Raw genomic sequence first — 14,697 nt, forward strand, 5'->3', positions numbered from 1 at the left:
CATAGATAGTAACAAATTACCACCTACTTCTTTGAACTGGGAATTGGACATTTTATTAAAACCTGTTCTCAAAAGCAGTTGCCTTTTTTCTAAATTTAGGACTGCAGTTACTACTACTACTACTACTACTAGATAGTTTAAAGTAATTTGAGATTTCTTGACCAATACATTTTAATCAGGCTTACATTATAAGGCACAATGATTATTAAAACAACCTGTGATAATCCGAAATATATAAAGAGCAAAATGGCTGATTTATTTGACCATTTCCCCACATTTGATAGAATATAAATTTCTTGCCTGTGCTAACCTGCTGCTCTAATTTAACTCTCTACTGCCAGAGCTGGGCTTGCATTTAATTGCTTATAATGATCTTGCATGACCGACTTAAGCATTGTAATATACTGTACACGTAGTGTGTATACTAGAGTATAAATCAAATCATAATTTTGTCTTTATAGCTTCATAGTTCAGTTTGTTTTTTGTGCCTTCAACCAGGCCACGTGTGAGCGTGGCTTCGCAGCAATGGAAGAAACCCACCAGAAAGTGGTCGACGACCTCCAGAGGCAGCATCAGAGGGAGATTTCTAAACTCATGGAAGAGCGAGAGAGGCTTCTGGCCGAGGAGACTGCTGCCACTATCGCCGGTATACAAACTAGCTAAAAATGTTTTGTCTCAATTGTCCTACAATAAGGTTAAATATGTGATGTCTCTTGAAAAATGAAGCTATTGAAGCTATGAAGAATGCACACAAGGAGGAGCTAGAGAAGACCCAGCGCTCCCAGATCAGTGGACTGAACTCTGATATTGATGAACTGCGATTACAATATGAGTATGTTTTCGAGTAGTATAATCACATAAAGAAAGGCACCGCTTCAATGATTGTACATTTATCTGACTTGTCCAGGGAAGAGCTGCAGTCCATCCAGAGGGAGCTGGAGGTTCTATCTGAGCAGTATTCTCAGAAATGTCTGGAGAACGCCCATCTGGCTCAGGCCCTGGAGGCTGAAAGGCAGGCCCTCAGGCAGTGTCAAAGAGAGAACCAGGAGCTCAACACTCACAACCAGGTTACAATACACACACACGCACGCGCGTGTGTACTCAACTTGCAATGATGTCTTGTCTTGACTAACTCCATGTGGTCCAACAGGAATTGAATAACCGCCTGTCTGCAGAGATCACGCGCATGCGCTCTTGTTTCAGTGGTGAGACAGCACTGTCGCCGGTCACGCAGGGCAAAGATGTGTATGAACTGGAGGTATGTCCTGTAAGGAAGCTCACACACCAGATCACAAAGAGTTGCTTCATCTCAGCCTCTCCTCTTGCCATCTTGAAGGTGCTGCTTCGAATCAAGGAGTCAGAGATACAATACCTTAAACAGGAAATCCACTCTTTGAAGGACGAACTGCAGACTGCTCTGAGGGTCAGCAAAACGCATTGTGTTGTACTTTTCCTTTTAATTCCTGAAGCACATGAGCATGTGTATATACGCTGTATGTTGTACCAACAGGACAAGAAGTACACTACAGACAAATACAAAGACATCTACACAGAGCTGAGCATTGTGAAAGCAAAGGCTGACTGTGATATTGGCAAGCTGAAGGAGAAGCTGCTCGTTGCCACCGAAGCGTTAGGCGAGAGGACCGTTGACGGGACAGTCACATCTGGATATGGTAACTCTAATAGCTGTAAGACATGCACCTGGGGATAGGTTGATTGGCAACACTAAATTGGCCCTAGTGTGTGAATGTGAGTGTGAATGTTGTCTATCTGTTGGCCCTGCAATGAGCTGGCGACTTGTGTACTCCGCCTTCCCTCCGATTGTAGCTGAGATAGGCTCCAGCACCCCCCGTGACCCCGAAAGGGGTAAGCGGTAGAAAATGGATGGGTGGATGGATATTTCCATGTAAGCTGTGCCTTATGCAATACAATACATACACGCACATGAATAGGATAAGGTTATGCTACAGAAGCAGTGTTTGGAAAAGCCATACTTGCCAACCTTGAGACCTCCGATTTCGGGAGGTGGGGGGAGGGGGTGGGGTGGGCGTGGTCGGTGTGGGACGGGGGTGTGGTTGGGGGCGTGGCTAAAAGGGGAGGAGTATATTTACAGCCAGTCAAGTCAAGTATTTCATATATATATATATATCAAAGTTCATTATATATTTTGAGTTGTCCAATTTCAGAAATAACTTCACAAATGCTATACATAAATAATTTACAGTGATCTCAACCAACTGGTGGTCAACCAACATCTTGGAACAGATTGTGTTCAACCTTAGAGGTTCCACTGTATCAGTCATGAAGCAACAGAGTTTAGAATGCTATGCTAATGCAGTGACATAACGTAGTGTTATTTGTGTTTTTGTAAGATATCATGAAATCCAAAAGTAACCCTGACTTCATCAAAAAGGAAAAATCAACTCCCCCCAAGTCATCCAGAGGCGTGAGGTCAAAGGTAAGCATCAGATACTTCCTCACGCAGTAGAAATCCATGCGCTTGTGTGTCATGTGACTTCTAAAGCAGCACAGCTACATCGAATCAGACGTGTGTCCGGTCCTGCAAGATTTGTCATGTGTCTGTTTTGTCCACCAGTCTGTCACTGAACAGGTCCCATGGGACAGCTGACACTCCCCATGTGGGGTTAAGCCCTCCCACAAAACCCGTCCGAGATGCGCTGTAGGTATATTTAAATAAGCATGACAGAGAGCTAAGCATCCTTGCATGACCACACCTCCCTGTTTCCCTTTAATCTAACACCCACCTACCATCCAGAAATATGTTTGCAGTAAATATTATAAGTCTGAAGATTAGCACTTTCACAAATGTAAAACCTGGACTGGTGAAGTTTGACCTGTGCTGTTTTTTGGCATCCACGTTTTGTTTGTGTTCGTCTGCAAAGGAGTATAATAACGACAATGAACAAAACAAAACACCAGAGTAAGGTCGAAATATTATGAAAATTAAGTTACCCTATTAGAATTATTTTACAAGAATAAAGTAGAAAGATTAACAGAATGAAGTTGCAACATTTAGAAGACAAAATTATGAGAAATAAATGAATGTTAAGAAATTAAAGTTGACATTTTTTCAAGAATAAAGTCAAAATTTTACCAAAATAAAGTCACAATATTATGAGAATAAATAATTAATAAATACACTTTAGGAAAACACATTTTTAATTTTATGAAAACAAAGTGGAAATATTAAAGAACTAATTATTCTGGTAACATGTATTTATAAATTGTCAGTGTACAAGAGTAAACTTGTCGTTTGAAGTTACAATATCATAATGGCAATAAAAATAAAAACATATTAGGAGAATACATCTTTAATTTTATAAGAACAAAAGTTACAATATTACAGAACAAATTATTCTTTTAACACTTAATTAGAATTTGTCACTTTCCAAGATAAAACTTCTCATATTACTATAATAATGTCACAATATAATTATGATAATAAATGATAAATACATACTTTTTTTGTAGAATACATTCCCAATTTTAGAGAAAACAAAGTTGCAATATAGCTATAAATTAACATTTATGGTTAAAAATTTCTAATTTTATCACATTATTATGAAAAGAAATGATAAATGTTACAAAAATAAAAGGGTCATTTTCCAAGAGTAAATTTATTTGACAAAACTTAAGTAGATGCAAACATTTTTACATGAATAAAATCAAACATTTTTGAATATACATTTATAAATACTAAATAAATGATGGGAGAATATATTTGTAATTTTACAGAACGAAGTAGCAATATTATGAGAAACAAGTATTAATAAGTAAACTTTAATAATATGAATTGATTGGATTTATATAGCGCCTTTTAGACACTCAAAGCGCTTTACGTTGAGAGCTTATTACTTATTCAATCCACATTTACACATTGGTGGTAGTAGCCACAGCTGCCCTTGTGTAGGTAGACTGATGGAAACGTGACTGGCAAATCACGCCAATGGCCTCCCCGACCACCATCATTCATACACGTGGGCTACACTTTACAAAAATAAAGTCAACATTTTACAAGAATGGAGTAGCAAAGTCGAATAAATTATAAACGAATGTTAAAAGAATCATTTTGCAAATGAATGAGAACAAAGTCACAATATCACGGAATAAAATGAATATTAAGTCAAATGTACATGAATAAAGTTGCAATGTAATGAGAAAAATTTAAAAAATAATATGTTCGCATTTTAATGAGCATAAAGTATATAATAAAGTATATCATGCTGTGAAAATAAATGATCAATAATGGATACATGTAATTTTTCCAATAGTAGTCTTGTATTTTTAAATAATTGTTATCATGTTGCGTGTTTTGTTTCTGTATACACTTTTGTTTGGGAATTTCAACATTTACTAAAAAAAATGTTTTTTCTTCCTAAGACTATTTTTCTTATAGTGCATGTTTTCCCCCTCATTTTTATGTAGTACTTGAACCTAGTGTCAGCTCCTCATATGTAATGTGTTGTATGACACCTCAGCCAAGCTCATATTGTGTCGTATACGTTGTTTGTGCAGCAGACATGTTTTTCCCAGGCTCTTCTTCTATGCTCACATGTTGTTCTGCTACTATGTTGTCCTGAACAGAGTCTGAAAGAGGGTCTGACGGTGCAGGAGCGCATGAGGCTGTTTGAGGCAAACGATTCCAAAAAGATTCAAATGTCAAGAGTCTGAAGCTTCTCTTTACCAGCTTTTTGTTTTTATGGGGTTTGTTTTTTGCATTTTTGCTAAGACTGTGCCAGCACTAGCTCAGACTCATGGGAGTGAGAGGTCAGACGTTCTGCTTACATGGAACAAGTTTTTTGCATGTTCAAAAAAAGGTATTTAATATTTTTAAAGTGGTGTGGAATAAGCTGTGAGAGGGATACATGACAGCCTTTTTAATCATCTTCCCAAATGCCAAAATAGATCAAACACAGTATGAATAATATATATCTATATATTTCCTGATATTTGTCTGCTGTATTTTATATTGTTAGTTTCTTCAGTATATCTGAATGATTTTATTGTTTAGTGTACATAACTACTGGGCATACAGTATGTAAGAGCATGCGTTTGTTGCGTGTTGGGGCATCTGCTGTACTCTAGTTTGACTGATGGTGGAAATTGTATTATTTTTTTTTTCATTATTAAAGTATGTCTGTGTGATGAAAGGGGTGGGATGAGGGGGTGGGAGGGTCAGTTGGTGGGATTGCACTTACAACTTGACTACTTGAGGAACCTTTTTTTATGTATCCAATTGGTGTTGTGATTTTCTCTGATTATTGGAGTGCAACCAAACATGGTGACGCGTTTTGTGGCGTACTTTTTATCCGGTTTCAAATGTGTGACTTTCGGGCTTTGCATGACTAATATTGTGTCATTTAAATCGCAAATTGCAGCACGTGGCCTCCTTTTCCTATTTTGTGACGCTTTCAGTGTGGAACCTTTAACCTTAATAAGCTTTGCTTTTGCAAGTCCTACTGTTTTAACGTTACCTCGAAGCACTTGGCCCCCGCTTTATTCTAGTTGTGCCTCAACCCAGTGAAGAACACCCATTAAAAAACGGAAATAAAAAAAACAGTGCAGCTATGGAAACACACTGTGTAGTATTCAAAACCATGCTTCGGAAATGTACACATACACAGTATATATGCGCCACATTGAACACTTCTTCTCGTGTGTTCTTGTTTTCAACTTGCTCACTCGCTCTATATGAAATATATGAATATTTTTTTTATTTGAATGTATAACATGAAATAAATCAAGCGTTTGGAAAATACGTCCATCCTGTCACTCTTTTCATTTGAGCACAAATCATTCCAACAGGCTCTACAGTAGAAAAGTAAAGGTGAGTAATGCTTACTTTATTAGTCTCTTACCACATTTCTGGTGTATGGGATATGTTAATGTACTGTTTGTGTTTACCATAATGGAAGGGATGGGGAAACAATATCTGGGGTCTATGTGGCTGTTCTTTCTGTGCTCTAAACATGCTGTATGTGGTAACTTTCATTTCCACAAGAGGGTACTACTGGCTTGGTTTCTGCATGCATGTATTCAAGCAATAGCCTCTTAATTTCAAAGTGATTATTTCTCCTTATGTGTAGCGAGATACCTCTGCTAACAAAGGCAGTATTGAATTATTTTGCTCATATGGCATTTTTTAATACACTTTTTGCATTGTCAATGTGATTTAATTCTGTTAAAGTAATTCTGTATAAACAACTACTGACAATTTGACCTCTTCAGGTTTGAATTAAGGCTCTTCCTGCTATGGCAGCTGACCTTTTACCTTTGTGGCTGCTGTGTGGAGGCGTTGAAGATGCCACAGGACATCCAGTCGAGTGTCCTTCCTCAAGGGCATACAGGTAGGCTGCTACAAGGCTATTTTTTTTATTTTATTAAGTCATTCTATAGCTTGGGGGCCACTGACCTTTACAGAGGGGGCGGTCCCTTAATTGAAAAGCAGGGACGCAGGTGACCCCACTTGTTGTGTGCGCTTGCGGACCTGCTTGACTTTTTGGCCCGTGTCAGATCAGATAAGGATGGTTTGACTACAATATATAGTCGTCGTTCTTCCCGATATAAAATCAAATCATAATTTTCCAAAATCAATTTCCAAAAATATAATTATTTTTAGAGAGAGTTTTTAGGCCATCTTCATGCAACCAGAAGCTTTTCTAACCTGTAATTTGCTTTTGAAAAAGTGCCATTATAATTAGTGTACCAATTTAATTGTGAGATTCTGTTAAATCCATAATCAAATCTGAATGGAATCGTTAGTTGCTCTAAGAGTCACACCCCTATAAAGTACAAAACTTCATTAACTGTGGCACATGTATGGTATGCAATATCCATGTATTTAATTAATTGAATATTTCATTGTTGGTTTTAGTTTGTGCAGCGGTAGAGGTTCTGTGTGAATTTGAAGTATAATGCACACACCATTGTACATGGTGTGTACAATGTTATATTAATGAACAGAGGTGTTAAAATGTGCCACCAAGTCGCTTTTCAGGTTTATGATTGGACACAATGCACATGACATCCTTTAAATGTTTTTATATAGACATTTTTTTTGACTCCACAAATTGGCTGGGTACCGTATTATTTTTAAACACTGTAATGGGGAAAATGTGCATTTTTGAAAATATCTATGTTCTTGTGAACATAGTCACAAAGTCATAGGCCTACTGTATGAAGCTCAATACCCCTAACATTTTGTGAGTAGTGAATGAAATAATCGACAAATGTATTGATTTTAATTGATAAATTATCACAGGGTATTAAATCGATCACTACTGGACTGTTCGGTTTGTCTTAGAAGACGTTTTGCCTCTAATCCAAGTAGGCTTAATCAGTTCATGCTCATAGACTTTGTTTGATTGGTCAAATCTAGTTTCTGCATGAACTGATGAAGCCTACTTGGATGAGAAGCACAACCAAACAGTCCAGTTGCGATTGATTGAATGCCCTGAGATTACAAAGACCTGGATGAATAAGAATATCTATAGACAAATTATTAAATTTGTTTAAATAAAATGTTCCTTTTTACCAGAAAAATGTATTATTTTAATTATACGCCACCAACCAATTTACCAAACTGCATGTTTGAATCTAAATTAAGACCGTTTATGCGGTTGTAGCAAAAGTGTTAGTACTTGTTGCACTTTCGAGGTGGTACTTTGTGTAATAGGTTTGAGACACAGTTTATTCTTGTTGTGTTGTGGTGTAGAATTAAACTGCAATATTGTGGGGATATTTTTAAAATGTTTTGTGATATGGTTTACCTCTCAACTTGCTAATTTTACATGAAGAAATACATTGTGTATAATACAATTTATTTTCCAGTACATCCAAGACAAACTTGTTTATAAAAGCATTTGTAACACTATACAATATATTTATTGTATCATTTACAAGTGTATGGAAATGATTGTCAAGCTAAAGAGTTTCAATGACAAAGTGGTGACAATCGAAATTCCTATAGTGCACGTGTGAGATCATTCTCTTTTTGGAAAAGGTGCTGAAAGTTTTTGTGACAGAAAAACAAAATACATTTCAACAAGTTTCTTTCAGCTTTAGTTATCGGTAGCTGTCAAAGGGCTGGGGGGGCACTGCCCTTCCACTCCTTGTATGGATGGAGGTCTTTTGGCCACCTTGGCTGAGGAGTGGACATCAGCAAACATGACTGACCGGCCGTCAGGACAAAGCAGTACGCTTGAGTCCGCCTCACACTTTGTGGTTCTGTTAGGCCATAGGGCCTCGGCTGGACTGTGCCTAATGCTGAGGGCACCTGGAGCTAGGACCTCTGTGTTGATCACTGAGGCGCCTGCATTGCTCATCTTGATAAGCATCTCCAATGACTGCTTTCGGTTCTCCAACATCAAGACCTTCCGCTCCTCCTCCTCGTCTTTCTTCCCATCCTCTTCCTCCTCCTCCTCATCCTCCTCATCGGTCTCTGTGGTGTTGTCCTTAAGAGCGACATCCTGCTCAGCTCTCTTGAAAGACAGATCCAGAGGCCCGTCACTCTGACGCGCTGTGCGCTCCAGCGCTACATGAATGTGCGAGAGCTCATTGCGGATTTTAGTCAGGTGCTCCCAAAGGTGATACTGCACGGGAAGCTCCTCCTTCTCCAGGTGGGAGATTTTGCGCTCTGCCTTCTGGTATTCCTGTAACGCTTTGGAGAGGTCACTAAGGAGGACGGCCACTGACTCGGAGTTTCTGTCCCCGGTTGAATGGGTGGTTGTCGGGTCATGACTGCTGAGTACCCCAGGGGAAGTTTCGCTTTTTGGACTGTTGAGATGATTAGTGTACAAAGGTTCTGATGGTCTCGTCTGTGAACTAACGAGGGGAAAAAGTTAGTTTCTGTACCAACCTCTTGATAGAAATAAAGGTCTTACCTGCCATGAAGAAGACGTTTCTCTGGTACCATGTTTTTCAGGAGATCCAAAGTGAAGCCCATAGTTTGCTTCTTCTCCATGGGGGCCTCATGTTTCTTTATGGGAGCTGCTGTCCTCTTGAGGCTCCAACTTGTTTTACTTTCTTTGGCAGCAGCTTGCATTTTATCCCCCACTCTGCAGGCCTGTAGGTCTGGAGAATCTCTCTGAGGGGACACCTGACCACCAGTGGAGATCGTGGTGGCCCCGGGCCTCAAAGCAGGCACTTTCCACAGATTAGCTTTGGGCTGGAAGCCAGACAAGGAAAAAGTATCGAGAGTGTTTGATGTTTTGGGTGCCTTTGTGGTGTCACTCTGACCGGAGGCCGCTCGGAAGCTGTGCTCACACAGGAACGGGTAGTAGAGCCTCGGGGGGAGGAGAGTTCTGTCCGAATGGCCGCTGGAGGCCGGGTGAATCAGCTGAGTAGCCGACGCCAGGAAGGGCAGCTGCGCGAGCTGTGCGTGAGTCTGAGCGGCGACGCTTGTGGTGGAATGCGCCGAATTCATGTAAGAGAAAAGGCTGGGACTGATGGGGTAGCCCACTCCAAGCACAGACAGGTTGAGCCCTGCTGGGTCCTGGTAGTCAACCAGGTTTGATGGAGGTGGGTAACACGGGATCGAGCTGTTGACACGACTCTGCGTGCCTTCGGCTTTGGCCTTGGTGTGGCTGGAGGTCAGCAGGCGCCACTGGTCTGAGAGCAGCCCTGGAGCAGTCATGCACGCCTTTGTCAACTTGTAGTGCTTCAGCTGGGCCTCCACCTCCACAGAGCGAGCTCGCAAGAGCTGGTCCTCCAGGGAGAGCATGTCGGCCATCAGCAACGCTGAATCAGCGTTGCTCTTTATTGTGCACTCTGTAGCGTCCCTTCTAGAGGACGTCTCTTTTGCTGACGCCGTCACCTCCGCACCCTCTTCTTCGTCTTGTCCCCCGCCCTCCTGACCCTCACCTTCCTCCTCCAAGTTGCTCTGCTGCCTCTCCTCCATCCTCGCTCCCTGCTCTTGTGCATCTTTGCCAGCAGCGTGGAAGCCCTGCTGGAAGGGTCTCAGCTGGTCCGGATGCAGGAGGTTTCCCTTTTTATAGGGCCAGTCGGACTCGATGAGCAGGGACAGGGAGTTCTTGCATAGGCTGTACTTCATGTGGTTGTACAGGTGCGACTTCTCCATGCAGGTGAAGGGGCATTGGAAGCACTTGTAGTTGTAGGGCTTGCCCCATGGCCGAGGAATGTAGTGAGGCTTCTTGGGCTTGCGCTCCTTGTGCTTGCTAGCAGACGTCACTTTGCAGGCGTCGTCTTTGGACATGATTGACCGCTGTTCTTGTCGATCAGAAGATTGTGTGATTGTGTTCAGCTGGTACACTTCTCAGTCGTTTCCTCAGCTCTGAGCGTTGTTGCTGATGAGAGGGTGCATTTTCTTGGCACCAAACCTGAAAACCGACAAGGTGATTATTATTAGACAAAATGTCGGTGAGAAGAAAGCATCCAAAGAAACATGGCGGATTAAGAGCACACTGTAAAAAGAAAAAGGTGAAATGTTTGAACAAGCACTACAATAATAATGCAACTTACTGAACACCTTTGTGTATATTCACCGACACTGAAGTGGTTTGAGTGTCTTAAATTCTCAGGAAAATTGAACCTCGCGTATACGGAAATGATAACAGGTGGCGTAACTTGATAGCGCAGCCACACAGATGTCCAACTTTCGTAAAAAGTGCAGACTCTAAAATGCCGACTCGTCTTCAAATCGCTAAAGTAAACCGTAATTTCAGATTCAGCTGTATTGTCATTCAAACATTTACCCGGTAAACAAAATGTTGCGCAATAAAAATGGGTAGATAAAGTCACCGTAAGGAAATTTAAACCAGGTTTGAAATTTAGTTTTAAAGTTGTAAAAGTTTGGAAACAATTTAAATAATACATTAAACCAGTGTCAATCTGTACACTATGAATTTGGTCAAGTGGCCAACTGATGGGAAAACACACATCACACATAGCTTTGAAAGACCAACGCAGGGCTGACTTCTCACTCTGAATGATCAAGAATGATACATTGTATGAAAAGTTTATATTCAGCTTCTTTGAAATGGAGGGGAAAAAAAACTCTTTTTTTTTGTATCAAACACATTGTGTAGTCGATTGACTACATTATTTATTTATATATATATATATATATATATATATATATATACCGTATTTTCCGCGCTATAAGGCGCACCTAAATACCTCCAATTCTCTCAAAAACTGACAGTGTGCCTTATAATCCGGTGCGCCTTATATATGGACCAATATTGAGCCACAACAGGTCTCGCAACTACGGTATGCATAACGTAACCCCAGCCTCTACTGTAGCGTCTATTCTGTGCGCCTTATAATGCGGTGCGCCTTATATATGAACAAAGTTTTAAAATAGGCCATTCATTGAAGGTGCACCATATAATCCGGTGCACCTTATAGTGCGGAAAATACGGTATGTGTGTGTATATATATGTGTGTGTATATATATATATATATATATATATATATAGATAGATAGATGTGTATGTATATATATAAAATGTTTTTAAGGCGAGATGTAAATACGTTAAAAAAAACAAAAAACGACCCCGGACTTCAAAGAAGGAATCAAAATGAAAAAACTGAATTACCGGTATATCAAAGTTGCCCTTCACTCTTAAATGTTTCTGCATGCAGCCTTGGTGGAAAAAGATTGGTCACCTCTGAAATGTTCTTTTGTTTTCTACCTAAACTATTAGTCGCCACAAACCCAGCTGGAGGTTGCCGCTGTGCCCGCCACCTATCATTAGTTCTGGCAGAACGTACCAAGCATGGTGAGGTTCTGGGCTCGGAGGAAAATGAGCCAGGAGCTGTGCACCTGTGCGGGGGGCGCGGGGAGGTTGTATGGGCTACAGACCCTTGAAGGCCAGCTAGCAGGCATGGTGAGGCCAGGCTGCGGGTAGCACGGTATATTAGGGACTAGATGTGGTGGGGGGGGGGGGCAGGGTTTATTTGGCCTAATGAGGGCCTGGCGTCACGCCTGGGGGGCATCATTAGTGCCAGGACTGGGATCTGGGTCAGGACACGGTGCATAAGTTCAAGAGCGTTCCTCTTCTGGGTCATACTTAAAAACTTGGTGAAGAATTTGTGTTGTTTTTTGTTCATTTGCGGGCATGACTTTAGTTTAATGAAGAATGAAGTCAATTCTCTTCTACTTTAGGCCCTGCGGTGACTAAAGATGCAAGGAGTTGCTGCCAGGCTTTTATTTTGTCTTTATCCTCAAGTCATTCCAAGATAAAAGTGTCTGTGAAGCCTAAACCGAAAGGCAAATATCATCTTTTTAAAATGCTGCTAAATCCTCTCCCCAAAACGCGGCTTCAGTGCCCGATGACCATTCCATCGACTCCCTTGTCCGCCTCAGGGCTCTCACCCTCATAATGGAGCCTAACAGCTGCTGCTACCAGCCAATCAATAAATATCATTTTTTACAGTACTGTACACACCCCCTCCACACCTCTTCTGGTCACTATATCTAACTCCGCCGCTCACTGTGCACTTTGGAAGCCCCCCTTCCTGTCCCCTGTTCCCGTATCCAAACCCTGCGGTCTTGTTTTGGGCTTTTACGGCTAATGATCCAACAAGCTGCACCGCTTGAACATGAATTGTTACAATTACAGGGGCTCGCCTAGGCCGTACTGTGTCCGCATGCACCAGCAAGCACATAACCCCATAGAGATATCTCTAAACTACAATAAATATGATAAAAAAATACCTTTTTATTAATGAATTTAGCGGTGACCAGCCACTTCTTTCTCTCCAAAAACAGAAAAGTCCTGAAATGAAGAGAAATGTGGGAAAATATTAGTAATCAAATTTTAAAAAGTACATTTTCCATTACTGTAAATCATTTTTGAATTACATAAGTAAAAATAATTAAAGCAACGCTTTTTATTCAGTGCAACATATTCATGCCTTTTTAATATATAGTATTTTTTTAATTGTAAATTGTTTTTAATATGTCATCCTGTAATTCATGCTTAGCCTTATGGAACTTTTCTGCATTTTCTACACATTTTAATGGTAACACTTTATAATAAATACACACTATAAAGCATTAATAAATACTGAATTCATAATTTATAAAGCATATTTCTGTAATGAATACTGCAATTTATAAACCGTTATACATTATTAATAAGCTCATATATAAAAAGCTTAATAGTTGCGTTGTTATACTTTATAAATGATTGATTCAGCATTTCTACATTAAATATTACATAATTTACAAACTAGGTATTGTTAGTGGTTTGTTGGATCATCTAGAAAGTGTATGTAAATACTGTTAATGTTTTTTGAAATGTATACATCCACTTACCTATACATTATTCAGACATGTTCTAATGGGTATATTCATAACTGTTTATAAATGAGTATATACGTCGGAAATATGCTTTCTACATAATTAATTCAGTATTTGCTTACAGTATTTATTAATATTTAATAGTGTTAGGTGTTGCCCCTTTTAATTATATTTACTAACTACAAAGTGTGCTGATAATTAGACCATATATTTAATTAAACTTAAAAGATAAAACCACAACAAAGTAGTCAGTAATTGCTTTAATTTGATCCAAATTAGGTTCAAGTGCAAATAATTAAAAAAAATGTTTCTTGTCAAAGCCACATCAAAAGCAATCCATCAAAAGTCAAACCACCCTACGTAGTCCATGCAGGACCACTTCGGTCCTAAACATTGTTGCTTTTATAATCCTAGTATGAATTGCAAGTTTACCTGCAAAGTGTAGTGAGAAGTCTCCGTCTCTCTGGTAGTAGTAGTAGTTGTAGTAGTAGGAGTAGTTCTGTCCTGGTGCGGCTGGTTGCCTGTCACTCCTCCTGTGCGCCGCCACGTTCCGCTCAAATGGGAGCACAGGAGGGAGTGTGCACATTTATATTGACTGGGAGCATCGCCCTTAGGCTCTACAATCCAGCAGCCAACACCCCCCCCCCCCCCACCCCACACACACACACACTCCCTCAAACCCTCTACCCTTACCACCTCCACTTTAGATTGTCAAATGTGGTCTACCTTGCAGCCTATACTTAAAGGTTACACTGGTCATGGCATCTATGTCTTTTCTTACCAAACTATTTGGTCATTACACATTGTGTAAGATTGTCTGATGAAAGACTATTTTTACATATATATTTTGAATATGGAATGAATAAACAGAAAAAATACCATCACCTTAAGATCCAATCAAATTACGCTAACACCATCCCCTATGCTGCTATTATTTACATGCTGATATTTTTAGCTTTTCTTTGTCATAAAAATATATATCAAGCCGTCTTTCTAATTTCAACATACATTCAAACCATATTTTGTCCATGACCTATTATTATTGACTAATGCACCTGTGTTTTTGCCTAGGCATTTACAAAATACATGTAAAATTCACTAAATACTTAAACAATCCCTCATAATTTCCCTAATATGCTTATCTTATGTTTTTATTGCTATGTCTCTTGATTATTGTAATGCCCTGTATGTTGGCATTAGCCAGGCCTCCCTCGCCCGCCTGCAGCTCGTGCAGAACTCTGCTGCTCGTCTGCTAACACAGACCCGCAGACGTGAGCACATCACCCCTATTTTAGCGTCCCTTCACTGGCTCCCTGTGCGTTACCGAATACATTTTAAACTCCTTTTATTTGTTTTTAAATGTCTAAACAACCTCGCGCCAACCTATCTCTCCGACCTCCTTCAGCCTT

At 40.1% G+C, this 14,697-nt stretch overlaps 2 protein-coding genes across 9 annotated transcripts in view; one reads left to right on the forward strand and one right to left on the reverse strand.

Annotated features, from left to right (window-relative positions):
• The window catches only part of LOC133610908 (myosin phosphatase Rho-interacting protein), a 57,605-nt gene extending 51,843 nt beyond the window's left edge, over nucleotides 1-5,762 (forward strand). For 4 of the 8 annotated variants that reach the window (XM_061967652.2, XM_061967648.2, XM_061967651.2 and 1 more), the window contains 8 exons: nucleotides 499-646; nucleotides 727-832; nucleotides 908-1,067; nucleotides 1,151-1,258; nucleotides 1,337-1,423; nucleotides 1,511-1,673; nucleotides 2,373-2,458; nucleotides 4,606-5,761. In XM_061967652.2, coding sequence (XP_061823636.1) covers nucleotides 499-646; nucleotides 727-832; nucleotides 908-1,067; nucleotides 1,151-1,258; nucleotides 1,337-1,423; nucleotides 1,511-1,673; nucleotides 2,373-2,458; nucleotides 4,606-4,692 — 945 coding nt within the window. In that variant the 3' untranslated portion in view covers nucleotides 4,693-5,761. Of the gene's footprint in view, nucleotides 1-498; nucleotides 647-726; nucleotides 833-907; nucleotides 1,068-1,150; nucleotides 1,259-1,336; nucleotides 1,424-1,510; nucleotides 1,674-2,372; nucleotides 2,459-2,596; nucleotides 2,681-4,605 lie in introns of all 8 variants that reach the window. The other 4 variants (XM_061967647.2, XM_061967649.2, XR_009815934.2 and 1 more) reach the window with 3 other exon arrangements.
• Nucleotides 5,763-7,811: 2,049 nt separating this feature from the next.
• On the reverse strand, nucleotides 7,812-13,862 carry prr35 (proline rich 35). The gene is made up of 4 exons (XM_061967645.1): nucleotides 13,721-13,862; nucleotides 12,701-12,761; nucleotides 8,904-10,358; nucleotides 7,812-8,844 (listed from the first exon to the last, which is right to left on the reverse strand). Exons 3-4 carry the CDS (start codon nucleotides 10,232-10,234, stop codon nucleotides 8,082-8,084), a joined length of 2,094 nt encoding a protein of 697 aa, XP_061823629.1. The 5' UTR covers nucleotides 10,235-10,358; nucleotides 12,701-12,761; nucleotides 13,721-13,862; the 3' UTR covers nucleotides 7,812-8,081.
• Nucleotides 13,863-14,697: the final 835 nt, after the last annotated feature.

This window comes from Nerophis lumbriciformis, linkage group LG11, assembly GCF_033978685.3.
Source record: "Nerophis lumbriciformis linkage group LG11, RoL_Nlum_v2.1, whole genome shotgun sequence".
Lineage (NCBI taxonomy): Eukaryota > Metazoa > Chordata > Actinopteri > Syngnathiformes > Syngnathidae > Nerophis > Nerophis lumbriciformis.